The 14,329-nt window shown below is 38.3% G+C and overlaps 1 protein-coding gene across 3 annotated transcripts in view; it reads right to left on the bottom strand.

Annotated features, from left to right (window-relative positions):
- Positions 1 to 14,329, bottom strand: part of dnajc17 (DnaJ (Hsp40) homolog, subfamily C, member 17) — a 61,045-nt gene that overhangs the window by 30,317 nt on the left and 16,399 nt on the right. Inside the window, exons 7-10 of one of the 3 annotated variants that reach the window (XM_061968712.2) lie at positions 14,039 to 14,088; positions 10,957 to 11,034; positions 7,845 to 7,925; positions 4,643 to 4,750 (exon numbers count right to left, since the gene is read on the bottom strand). In XM_061968712.2, the coding sequence (XP_061824696.1) occupies positions 4,643 to 4,750; positions 7,845 to 7,925; positions 10,957 to 11,034; positions 14,039 to 14,088 (317 nt within the window). The remainder of the gene's footprint in view (positions 1 to 4,642; positions 4,751 to 7,844; positions 7,926 to 10,956; positions 11,035 to 14,038; positions 14,089 to 14,329) is intronic. The other 2 variants (XM_061968713.2, XM_061968714.2) reach the window with 2 other exon arrangements.

The following is a 14,329-nucleotide window of genomic DNA, read 5'->3' as shown; positions in this document are numbered from 1 at the left end:
CCTCTCAATTGCTCTGTTTATTGCTGTTCTGAGTGTTTGGTTTTGGAATTGGATTGCATTGTTATGGTATTGATTTGTATTATTTTGTTGGATTGATTAATTTAAAAAAATAAATAAATAAAAAATACAAAAAATAAAAATAAAAATCGATTTTTTGAAAAATGAGAGGCGATACTGAATCGTACAACGTGAGAATCGATTTTTTTCCCCACACCCCTACTGGGAAGTTCTTCGAGACAGATCCACCCAGTGCCACATTTGCCTGCATGTCCGTATAAAGCGCCTCAATGAGCTCAACAAACTTGTCTGTACATCCGTACTTCTTGAGAACTTGCCACAATCTTTGAAACCGTGTCAAAAGCTTTACTGAAGTCAATGAAGACCACATAGAGCGGCATGTTCTGCTCAATACACTTTTCCTGCACTTGTTTCAGACAAAAGATCATGTCCATTGTGCTCCTTCCTCGTCTGAAGCCACATTGAGTTTCTGGAAGTACCTCTGGCGAGATCTGTTCATTCAACATATTCAGAAGCATTCTTAAGAAGATTTTACTGACAATGGCTAAGAGTGAGATGCCTCGATAATTCCTACACTCTCTCCTGTCTCCTTTCTTGAACAGTGGTACAATGCTGGCATCCTTCCACTCCTGGGGTATCTGATGAGTTGCCCAAATATCTTTGATCATCTTATGCAGACAGGTCAACAACTGGGCACCCCCAGACTTCCACACTTCAGTTGGAATGCCGTCACGACCTGGGCTTTATCTTCCTGCATTATGTTGATTGCTCTTGTTAATTCGTTAATTAAAATGCACCTTCAGCGCACTAAAAAAGTGTTTATGCATTGCAGGACTGCTTCTAAAATGCCTAGAAAAAGTGGTACTGTATTTTTCGGACTATAAGGGGCACTTTAAATTATTTCATGACAGTGCGCCTTATAACCTGTGCACCTAATATACGGAATAATTCTGGTTGTGCTTACCGACCTCGAAGCTATTTTATTTGGTACATGGTGTAATGATAAGTGTGACCAGTAGATGACAGTCACACATAAGAGATACGTGTAAACTGCATGACGCCAGTAAACACCGCTTGATGGATTGTTCAAGCATTATGGCTACCGTACTCAGACGTACTCTGCTTCAACATACTAGTATTATCATGGTGTGTGTGTGTAAGGACTGCAAAATGGCACCAATTAGGAGACATTATCTGGTGTTTTGTTTTGCAATATTATGCAAAAACAAATGTTCTTACCTTCTGATACCTGCTAATGTGTATTTGGGATTTACATAAGTCCTGAAAATTTGCGCGTGTCCACCATCTTCTTTTTCTCTATCATCTTCCGCTGTTGTCATTTCTATTACAAAATAGCGTAAAGTTCTAACTTATATCCGTCAGTAGACTTGCTATGGAAGCGCTGTAGTGAGTTTGCATAATTCACCCACAGAACTTTAGTTATTAGAGAGTTCCGGTAGGACAGTTTTTCACGGGACACATTACCGGCATTGTTGTTGCACTAGCGAGCCACGGATGAAGAGATGCTGCTCCATTATTGATTTAAGTAAAGTCTGAATTTCATTAAAACAGTTAGCTACATCTTTTGACACTTCTTCGACTCCCGTCCTTGGTACAACAAAGATGATGGGGAGTAGACGGTGTAGAACATGGGTGTCAAACTCTGGCCCGCGGGCCAAATTTGGCCCGCCGTGTAATTTCACTTGCAGCCCGGAAGAGTTAGGGCTGCATGGGATTCTGGGTATTTGTTTTGTTGTGTTTATGTTGTGTTACTGTGCGGATGTTCTCCCGAAATGTGTTTGTCATTCTTGTTTGGTGTGGATTCACAGCGTGACGCATATTTCTAACAGTGTTAAAGTTATTTATACGGGCGCGTCAGTGTAACCTGTATCGCTGTTGGCCAAGTATGCACTGCATTTACCTGTGTGTGCGTGCTGAAGTCACGCATTTTTTGTGATCGGGGCGGCACGTTGTTGGAATGGATGAAAAGCAGACGTGACAACAACTCATGGAGGACGATAAACGCAGTGCTTTTAAACACGCCCCCAAGACTGTGGTCCGGGTGGACTACGAGGTATAATGACTGATGAATAACTTTGTTCGATAATGAAAGATGCCTCAGCTCAAAGCCTGATCCCCGACATTAATGAACTAGCATCCAAGAAAAGATGGCAGGTATCTGGCTTGGGCACATCAGATTAGATCAGTGTGTTGCAAACTGAGCAGTTTAAAGTCCTGAATGGTTGGTTTATTCATTATTTTATTTTCTAATTTATTAAGCCTGTGGAAAAAGTCAATGTTGATATTTACCTCAGAAGGCTGCAAATAGAAAAGAGGCATTACATTTTTATTTAAATTGTATTTGATATGCCATTGATATTTTTTAATTATTATTATTATTATTTGAAACTCGATTTTGCATGTCACTATAAAGTTATATAAGCCTTGCTTGTTCAATATTCAATGCAAAACTTGTTTGGGTCCTATTAAAAGGTTAATTTGTTCAACCTTGGCCCGCGGCTTTGTTCAGTTTTAAATTTTGGCCCACTCTGTATTTGAGTTTGACACCCATGGTGTAGAAGGTGAGCCACGTAAATAACACCGCTCACAAAACGGCACACCCTGAAGCGACTGTCAGAAAGCGCCTTGAAGATGGTCTGTAAAACAATATATGCAACATTTTGACCAAAGAACCACCATTAGATGTTATGTAGACCACAAGGAAGTGTTTTAAATGTAAAAAAACAAACATAATATGACCCCTTTAATGCGCCTTATGATCCGGTGCGCCTTTTTTATGAAAATAGACCTTAATAGACCTGCTATCGGCCGTGCGCCTTGTAATGCGGTGCGCACTATGGTCCGAAAGATACAGTACATATTAGTTGCACGTTTCAAAACGCCGCAGGGCGCATGTTAACGTGGATATGCAGTAAATGAGTGTCTCCATGGTGAAAGTGGTATAGTATACGGAAAAACCTCATTTAAATATTGCAATCTGCACCAGTTATCAATTGTAGTGTACACGCAGTCTTTGTAGCGCAGATGCAACACGCCCACTAATTGCTTGTATTCCAACAAGTGATTTCTTTCCGGAAGTGAAAACCAGTTGTAGTCAACCAAGCCAAAATGGCTGTTATACATCAAGCAGAGTACACACGGGGCCTATAAATTCCTGAAAAAAGCAGATGCAAGCAAAAAATCCAACTATGCAATAGAATAGCTCCCTATACTTTATCAAAAAGTAGTGCTCCAGACGTTATGACAAAACAGATGAAAACTTAGAAAAGCACAGAAGTCTACAACTTATTTGTGTGGGGCTGGGTCAAGGAAATTGGTATCAAGACTCTCCCGGATAAATATGCATCGTTTTTACTTGGGTAAGGTTGCATTGCATGATTTAACTTCGTGTCTACTGCCATGTTTATTGCTGTTGTTTTAACGCCGTTTAAGAGTATGCGTGTTTTCCCATCTTTATCAAAATATAACTATAGATGTCAACATTGTGTATGTGCTGAAAGCTTCATTTATGATCATTGCCTTTGGTAAAAGTCTAACTCTTTTAGGTTTTGCTCACATTTGATTTATTTCATTTAGACCTGCCGAGTTGGTGCTTTATGGAACACTGGTAGCAAAAATGTGTTTTAAGAAGTACAAATATTATCAAGATAATACATAAATCTGAAACACTAAATAATAAAAGTATATCAAACAAACCTTTAACGGAGTGGTCAGTGCACTCTTCCGCCATTCTTGATTAGCTGTCGAGGAACTCTGAAGAAACATTTATCCTTTTGCGAAATAAACGGTTCGTACACCCGAAAACAGCACAAGTATATTGCATTTTTCTTCGAGAAAGGCTACATGGCGCCTAGTACCCATTGAGAATAGACGCTGGCTTGACCACCACACGGCTTCAATGAGCCGGATGTGACGTAATTTTGAATCCAAGCAAGAGTACATGCAATTTTATAGTTTGCACACGTGTGGTATTATGATCTTGGTAGATTCGGCCCTTGGTTTGAGCAAGTTAAAAATATATATATTTTTTAAAAACTTCATATAAAGCAGAAAATACTGCAAGTTTTAAACATTAAGAGACAACACTGTCCAACAGCTAAAAAAAGTGCATATTTCTCCACAGTTTCATACCTAACTATATTGCAGTTAGAATAATCAAAAATATGGTTTAAGTTTCAGGGGCTATGCAGGGGCCGATGGCAACCATTTAATTCAGTTTGCAAAATTAATGTTTAGCACAGTGCAACTCCCGGGTTACTGGCCCTTCAGGCCAGCACAATTAATGACCAGCGGACCCAGAAGTTTCAAGCCAGTACTGGCCCACAGCCTCCGTACTTCAAAGCAAATAAACTGAGGATCATTTCACCAAACAAATGATTCCAGGCCAGGCAAGAAGAGCACAAGGCTGGCTACACTCTTTGCACCAAGGATACAAAAAATAAAACCACAGAAGGTTTACATATCTCTCCTTCCGGGACAGTGTTTAGGAAATGGTGTTTGTGTTGAAAGCGGTCTCCATGGGAAAATATTGCTAATAAAAAGATGGTGGATGTACATCATGAGAAGTGGAGAGGTTACTGTATAATAGGTATGTAAATTATACCTGTGCAGACATGAACTCAGATGCAGAAGCAACTTCCGGCTGTCCCTCAAGCCAGGAAATCTTCAATGGGTTTTCACTCAGGCCACTTTCATTCTTCACAGCCAGCTCCTGAGATATCACATACAGTATATTACAGGTTGATGACATGGTGGTGGGGGAGAAACAACTTAGTAGCGTCTATACATAGTAAAATAAGCCAAATTAAAGGACATATTGGATAACTGCATGTGAAATAAACATTTGACTTTACAAGGGCTTGCATGGCATGTAACCAAAAATCAAGAATGGAACTCGAAGATGGGCAGACAGAGGCAACAGAGAAGGTGTCTCTAGACACCAGGCGACAAGCAGAAATGATGTATGGGGTAAAAGCACATGTCGTGGTCAGGAAGCAACAAAAAAAGTGCATGACAACAAAAGGCCTCCAGAACCAGACAGTGTGGAAGAATGAGTAAAGCCCTACATCCGCAATAAGATCTTAACTTCACAAGGTAACGGACCAAAAATAGGTTGAGGTAACAGAGACTATCCAGAGGCTAAGGCATCTGTCATGGGTGTCATTATCAGAATGAATCAAACTGTACTTACACAAACCTTAAGGAATCAGCATTCAAGGAAAAGTAACTATGATAATTAGGGCTGTAACGATAAACAATAGTAATGGTAACCACAGTAAAATTCCCGACAGTTAGTATTACTATTGTAAATTAAAATTATCGAAAAATTGGGATTTGATAACAGCACTTTAGGCCCTTCTCCACCGCAGGAACTTTTACAGGAATTTGCTCATTTAACTTGGTAAATGAAACACTCCTCTGCGTTTCCACCAAAAACTACTGGGGTAAATAAAGTTTCACAGGAACTATTTTAGTTCCTAGCAGCTAGGTAGTACTGTTGTCGAACGCTGATTGGTTGAATACAGTTAGGGCGGTCCTAAAACTTTTTATTCAACATTTCAGCCGCCATTAGAGTATGCAGGAACAAGTTGTTTATTTCTTGTATGTTTCTATTACAAAATATTTGACAATAAAAAGAAGTTAGAACGATATGAGCTTTCGTGTTGTAAGAACTTTTGTGAGGCATCTGTTTGGTGAGGAAGGCATTTTAGGGGAACAATCTTGCCGTGTTTTTTACTCCGCTGTAGTGTTTGAACCAGTTTGCCGTTTGAAGCAGTTTATTAATTTTGACAAACTTCCCTTTGATACGCAAATCTATGAGAAGTGGACGGAGTCTTTTAAACGGCTTTGTAGATGAATAGCCGGTATTCAGCCGGATTTCGAAGCGCCGACTATAGCTGCTCACCGAGACTCGGCAACCTCGTTGGATAAATATGAAATAGAGGAGTCAGTAAACAAATGGAACAAAGGTAAATCACATGAAATAGTTCATATTTACTTTGTTACATCGTGTAACACTCGTCAGCAACACGCCTTTTATGGAGTAATCACCTCAACCCAAGTGAACCGATTGTTAATCTCATGTGTTCATGTTGTCCTTGTGAGATAAACACCGACATTTATTATTCACACATTGTTATTTACAGCTGAAAAGTAACACAGGTGCCCGCCTGACCCTCATGAACTCATCATATACTGAGGGGCAACTTTCTGACTTTTGGACACTGTGGACAAAAGCCTGACTTTTTATGTCAAATTTTATATTGTTTTGTATCTTATTGCGTGTATTTATTTTGCTTAAACATTAGTAGTTGTGGTGAAGAAGGAGCTGAGCCGGAAGGCAAAGCTCTCAATTTACCGGTCGATCTACGTTCCCATCCTCACCTATGGTCATGAGCTTTGGGTTATGACCGAAAGGACAAGATCACGAGTACAAGCAGCCGAAATGAGTTTCCTCCGCCGGGTGGCGGGGCTCTCCCTTAGAGATAGGGTGAGAAGCTCTGCCATCCGGGGGGAGCTCAAAGTAAAGCCGCTGCTCCTCCACATCGAGAGGAGCCAGATGAGGTGGTACGGGCATCTGGTCAGGATGCCACCCGAACGCCTCCCTAGGGAGGTGTTTAGGGCACGTCCGACCGGTAGGAGGCCGCGGGGAAGACCCAGGACACGTTGGGAAGACTATGTCTCCCGGCTGGCCTGGGAACGCCTCGGGGTCCCACAGGAAGAGCTGGACGAAGTGGCTGGGGAGAGGGAAGTCTGGGCTTCCCTGCTTAGGCTGCTGCCCCCGCGACCCGACCTCGGATAAGCGGAAGAAGATGGATGGATGGATGGTTAGTAGAATAAGTATTACCAATGTTTATTTATTTACATGGTATCAATGTAATAAATAAACTGTACCACTCCTCTATGCAGTATATCATCAGCCTGAATTGTATAAAATATCCTGAACTGTGAAATGCGATAGAAACCCAAACCACACAAGTCTACAGAAACCTCTAGTTCCAGGAACTTATAAGTTCCTGAACTTTTGGTGAAAAAAGGCCTTTTTATAAACTCACAAACCGATTAGCACTAGATCGCCAGTTAGCTTAAATGCTAATAGAGGCATTAACATTCTTCCCCATTAAGAAAATAATATATGAACTATACTCCGAGGAATACGACATACAGGGAGGGGTTTACAACAAAAAGTGAACTAGTGTGGCACCACATTAACCGGCAGTGAACCAAAGTGAACACTCAATATTAATTTATCATTAAAAAACATTTGAAAACTTTCACAAATTAAAATGGAAGAACAGAAACACATTTAAACCCCCACATGAAAATATGGCTCTTGAGAAGCAATAACTATATTTAATGTTAGTCCAAAAAGGTTAATTAGGACTTTAAAGAATCATGCAATTTGTTATTCTTATAGCCAGACCTGTGTGTTTATTTTCGTGCTTGACGGGTTCGGCTATAACTGTGGCCTTCCTCAGAGGTTGTCACATGATGTTCGGAAATAAACACACAGGTCTCTCTATAATAATATCAAATTGCAATATTTAATGTTTCTTCTGCCAAGAAAGTGTATTGTGTGTTTATTCATTGTAGTTTTTTGTTTTTTTTAATAATAAAACTTGGTGAAAATATTTCAGTGTGTGTATATCCTTTTTTCAGCACATTCAACAATACCGTGATTATAATAACTGTGATCATTTTAGTCAAAAAAACGTGATATGAAATGCTCATATTGTGTCTATTTCAATATGTATCAAAATTATACAACGGAAAAAGGACTGTCAGAAGAGAAGGTTGATACTTACAGCTGCCTTTACAGTTGCATATTCTACCACAGCGCTTCCTCTCTTCTTACTTGATATGATCACATTCAAAACATCTCCGTACTGATAAGCAAAGAAAGTCAAAAGAGAGGAAGAGAAGAGCAGACAAATGTAAATTGATATTTCATTTTATTGCAAAACCGCAAAACATGTGTGAACCAGAACATATAAAACACCAGTAAATTCAACTGAACATTAGCGTAAACGTTGAAGGCTTCAGTCTGTACACATACAGTAAATGAGCAATTACGGGAAAGAAAAGGAGAGGTCGTCATAGTTCTTCCTTGGGAAGAAACTACACTTGATGAATAAAATCAAGTAGTTGTCTTTCACCCATGTCACTGTCAGTAAAATTTAGGACCGACAATAAACAGTGGTCAAAAACAAGAGTAAGGAGTGAACATCTCAGCGATTAACTGACCTCTGTGACAGATTCAAAGAAGGCAGGCTAAACACATATTGTACCAATAATTAAACTAGAACTATGCTGAGCACAGCCCCAGCATCCATCAATTAGAAAGCAAGGGCTTAATGGTTAAGTAAAGGAAGAAGTAGACCTTTCAGGATTTACCATTAAAATGCAGCATTGTGGGAAAAGGGACTGACGAGGGATGTAAATGCTCCAAAGCAAGACAACAGTGGCAAAAGAGACTCTTGGTGCAGTTTTATAAAATTCCCCCCCCCCCCCCCCGATAAAAGAAAACAAGAGGTATTATTTTAAACAGCATAAGAACACGTACGCAAACGTCTCTGACATACCATACTTGTACTTGTGGCTATTTCTCTTACTTGAAACATTAACTGTCAGCCATTACGGATTGCCATGTCAAACAAAACCCTTTTTTCTCATTAACTTCTAAAAAAGCAAACATACTTATTTTCTTTTGTCTTATGCCCTTTCCACCTGGTTTCCTATTGAGTTTGTGCCAGGGAGAAGTTCAAACACCTTTTCCGCATGGCATGACGTCAGTGACACTTGCCCAATCCTCATTTCAGGCCAGCCTTTGCCTAACTGATAGCTCATGAGAGGTACGGAAGAATAAGGTGGTGCATGTGTTGCATGAGAAGAGCACATTTCCTCATTCCTCCCTTGGCACTGCTTCATCACTGGTAAGAGGGGCATGAATAATGACCTGCACGTCTTTAAAAGAGCACTGCAACATTGCCCTCACCACTTTCACCGCAACTAAACTTAATGGACTTTGTTTAAAAAGAAGGAAACAAATTAAGTCATGCAGACCTCAAATGCGTGCAATTTGTATGTTACTTTGGATCTTTTGATACACATTAAAATGCATTGTGTTAACATTTTTTTTAAATCAGTAAATTATAGACTGTATATGTGAAGGAGTATTTTGACTTTGTTGTGGCAACTGATTCTATAAGTGTCTTGCTCAATATTTTTAATCATTTTATGCAGAGATACAGTGGAACCTCAACTTAAGAGTGCCCCAACTTATGAGTATTTTGAGATGAGAGCTGTCTCTCAGATAATTGCTATGATTTGAGTTACAAGCATCCCCGCCATTAGCTGGTGTAACAAATGTCACAGTGAACCCCATAAGATCCGGCGAAAACATCTGGTCTTACTCGCTGGCATTAGCTTATAGCTAGAGATTGACATATCTTTGATTTTCCAAAAAAACATGGTAAGGAAGAAAGGGAGTGTGAAGGGACAGTGCTGAGAAGAAGTAGACAATATTAATTGAACTAAAGAAAAAAAATCATCAACAACATGACAGCATGTAGCCAAATTGGCAAAGCAAACCGAGCGTATCACTGCTAGGATGCACCATACGGAGGCAGGAGAAGTCGATAATGCCATTCAAGGATGTTAAAATAATATTCAAACAGCAGACCATGAAAACATTGAGAAACTGCTGATGGTGTATTTGACAAAGAAGCAGCTCAAAGGAGATACCCTAGAATTCCACTCTCCAAGGTAGTAAATGATGTACTTCATAAAACTACTGTAGTTGTTATTAATAGCACATTGTATTGTATTGTTTTTCATACAATATTTCTCATCTAAAAGTTAGATTTTCTTTTTAAAAAAAGGCGTTTTAAATTTTGTGAGGGCTAGCACCAATTAAAGTTATTTTAATTAATTTCAATGGGCGGTGCTGATATAAGATATAAGTTAAGAGCTCCATTACAGAACCAATTAATATCGTAAGTCGGGATACTACTGTATTATAATGTTATAAAAATAATAATAGATTTTATTTGTATTGAACAACAAGTCTCAAAGTCTTTTAACCTAACCCTAAATTGTACCAGGTGAAAGTAAGAAGTCCAAATCCATTTGTTTTTGGATGGTGACGGTTAAACCTAGGGATGTCCGATAATGGCTTTTTGCCGATATCCAATATTCACATATTGTCCAACTCTTTAATTACCGATACCGATATCAACCGATACCGATATCAACCGATATATACAGTCGTGGAATTAACACATTATTATGCCTAATTTGGACAACCAGGTATAGTGAAGATAAGGTACTTTTAAAAAAAATAATAATAATAAAATAAGATAAATAAATTTAAAACATTTTCTTGAATAAAAAAGAAAGTAAAACAATATAACAACAGTTACATAGAAACTACTAATTAATGAAAATGAGTAAAATTAATAATTAAAGGTTAGTACTATTAGTGGACCAGTAGCACACACAATCATGTGTGCTTACGGACTGTATCCCTTGCAAACTGTATTGATATATATTGATATATAATGTAGGAACCAGAATATTAATAACAGAAAGAAACAACCCTTTTGTGTGAATGAGTGTAAATGGGGGAGGGAGTTTTTTTGGGTTGGTGCACTAATTGTAAGTGTATCTTGTGTTTTTTATGTTGATTTAATAAAAAATAAAAAATAAATTAAAAAAAAAAACGATACCGATATTAAAAAAAACGATACCGATCATTTCCGATATTACATTTTAACGCATTTATCGGCCGATATTATCGGACATCTCTAGTTAAACCCCAAGAAAAACAATTCACTTATTTTCACAAACATCTCTTTTATAGGGGTGACAATCTTCTTTCCCCATCTTTACTGGAATTTGTCATTGATCAGTCAATACCTTTTGCAGAAGTTTAAAAATGAACTCTTGACAGTAGCCTCCATTTGTCTCTTCATCTTTTTTACACTTCCACTTTAACTAAAAGGAGAAAGAAAACGACAGGTTAGCCATGATGACGTGTAGAGTAAATAAAAGGGTGTGATAGTGATATCTTAAGATTAAGAGCTGCAGGGCATACAGTATGCATACACAATAATAGGATGAAGCACAATACATTACAAAACTACTCAAAACTTGACATTAGAATTAAGGAGTTGAAACAATGAATTTGTCTGAAACAGTTTCATTTTCTGGGGAAATATTGTTTCTGTATTTCTAAATCAGACTTGATTCCTGATATATTTAAGTGTTGTTTTACAGACGATTGCTTTAACAAACATCTTGCAATATGGCCACCACACTACGAGTTCCAGTGCTGTGCTGCTAAAACAGATCTTGCTTAACTACTCCAATCAATCACAAATGGTTATGTCCAGGCAAATATCACACAAACATAAAACACTATTATTAATGGCAAGCACAAAGTGCTGATTCTGTTCCAGCTCTCTGCTTGCTGTCAAAGAAGAAACATAATTTCTGGGAATCTGCATGTTTATGCAACCTCTTTTAGCCATAATAATGGTGCAACTGAAATGTTAAGGATTTGCTTGAAGTGATGTCTAAGGTTTCAGCTAAAAACTCTCTCTTGGTTTAAAATAAAATAAAATATTTCAGATATAACTGGGAACATGATATTATAAATAAACGCCACTTTGCAAAACATAGCATATCATATGAGATGTGGCCTAAGGAATGTTGACCATACATAAAATACAGTGTTTCAAACAAAAAAAAGACTCAAAATGCCTGAATTACGATGCACGAATGCTCAGTATCCATGAATATGGCCCCTCACAATGCCCACCATGGGGCTGCAGTTTGTTGATATAACTGAATAGAAAGGTGTTAGAGAATTCCCTCCTGTACTGGAAAGCTATTAAGCTTTAAACCAGATTTCATTTTTAAAATCATCGGCTAACATCAATTATAGCAATGACATTAATAGTAAAGGCCATTACCAGGATTAAATCTAATAAACCCCATTGTAAAACATCTTAAATTAGGGGCGAAAAAAAACGTATTGCCTAGGGTTTCAATCCATCCATCCATCTATCCATTTTCTACTGCTTGTCCCTCTCGGGGTCGTGGGGGGTGCTGCAGCCTATACCAGCTGCACTCGGGCAGAAGGTGGGATACACCATGGACAATCCAAATGCAACAAAATGCATAAATACCATGCTATTGATGGGATGTTACCGACGTCACGTTCGGCTCACATCCCGCCCAATGAATACGCGTGGTGGTCAAGCTAGCTCCGTTTTCAATGGGTACTAGGCACCAGTTAGCCTTTCTTGAAGAAAAAATGCCCTATGCTTGTGTTGTTTTCGGCTGTACGAATCGTTGAAATCATGTTAACGTTAATTCTTATTACCCATTTAAGTATTATCTTGATATTATTTGTAGTTCTTAAATACACGTTTGCTACGAATGTTTCAAAAAGCATAAACTCTGCGAGTCTAAATAAAATAAATCAAATGCGAGCAAACCTAAGAGTTTAGCTTTTACCAAAGGTAGAAATCATAAAGGAAGCTTTCAGCACATACACAATGTTGACATCTATAGTTATGTTTTAATAAAGACAACGAAAAACACCCTACTCGTAAAAGAAACGTACAATAGCAACAAACATCAGTAGATGCGAAATTAAATCATGAAATGCAACCTTACCCAAGCAAAAACGATGCATATTTATCCGGGAGAGTCTTGATACCAATTTCCTTGACCCAGTCACACATAAAGAAGTTGTAGACCTCCATGCTTTTCCAAGTTTCTGTCTGTTTTGTAGTGTAGAATGGCGTCTGGAGCACAATAGTTTGATATGTCTGAGAACGCGACTAGTGGATAATCCTTGATATCACTCGACAAATCTTTTTTTGATAAAAGTATAGTGATCTATTTCATTGCATAGTTTGATTTTTTGTCCATATCTGCTTTTTGCAGTAAGATTTAAGCCTCTTTTTTACTCAGATAATTTGCGTGCTACTTGCTGTACAACAGCCATTTTAGCTTCGTTGGCCACCACTGCTTTTCACTTCTGGGAAGTGTCGGAATACAAGCAATTCCTAAATCCTGTACTTAGGGCGCATTGTTCAAATCAGAGGAGAGGCGTGCACTGTTGTTACTAAAGTAGAAGCACTTCGACTGAACAGCAGGTGGTAGTAATGTGCCTTTTGCTAAAATAAGATTAAGGCTACCATATTTTCTACTCACCAACACACCCATAATAGCCTAAATATCTTTGTCAAAAAGGAAAAAAGTGGATAACTAGTGAAAAGATTTCCAAGTTTTTCCACTGCTTCTTATTTATTCACATATACTGAACAACAATATAAATGCAACACTTTTGCTTTTGCTCCCATTTTTCATGAGTTGAACTCAAAGATCTAAAACGTATACTATATGGACAAAAGACCTATTGTTCTCAAATATTGTTCACAAATCTGTCTAAATCTGTTTTAGTGAGCACTTCTTCTTTGCCAAGATAATCCATCCCACCTCACACGTGAGGCATATCAAGATGCTGATTGGGCAGCCTAAGGCACACAAGTGCAATAATCATGCTGTTTAATCAGCATCTTGATATGCCACACCTGTGATTTTTACAGATTTCTGAACAATATTTGAGGAGTAACAGGTCGTTTGTGTTGCGTTTACATTTTTGTTCAATGTAGATGAATGTGAAACCTGTGTGCTTAGTGTGTAATCAACAAGTGTCGGTGCTCAAGGAGTATAATATTCAAAAATACAATATTTTGAAAGCACAACTAAGACGAAAGAAGATTGATTTGTATTTTACTATATTTTGACAGTTTAAAAAAAAAATTGTATCAGTTTGAACATCAAATATGTTGTCTTTGTGGCATATTCAACTGAATATGGGTTGAACATGATTTGCAAATCATTGTATTCCGTTTAGATTTACATCTAACACAATTTCCCAACTCAAATGGAAACGGGGTTTGTACTACTTGCAAAGATTTACCTTTAGTTTTGGGGTGACGCTGGTCCTGGAACATCTCTCTACACCAGAGCCTGAAAAAAACATGAAGAAGATAGGAATTAATGATGTTAAAGTTAAAGAAAAAACTGATTTGTTGAGGCAGCCACAGACTGTGCATATGGGTAGCCATTTAATTTGAGCTGTCACGTTGGGATTGCAACAGATCTATGATCTACAGAATGCCTCTATAGAGAGCACTGCTCCAGACTTTTGGGGGCCTGACTGCGTGCAAGTTGAAGATGTGCTGACTACGCATGAGTAATTGCCCAGCCA

The sequence above is a fragment of the Nerophis lumbriciformis genome, linkage group LG08 (genome assembly GCF_033978685.3).
Source record: "Nerophis lumbriciformis linkage group LG08, RoL_Nlum_v2.1, whole genome shotgun sequence".
NCBI classification, from domain to species: domain Eukaryota; kingdom Metazoa; phylum Chordata; class Actinopteri; order Syngnathiformes; family Syngnathidae; genus Nerophis; species Nerophis lumbriciformis.
Note: the sequence above shows the minus strand (reverse complement) of the source record. Positions and strands in the feature narration are given on the sequence as shown.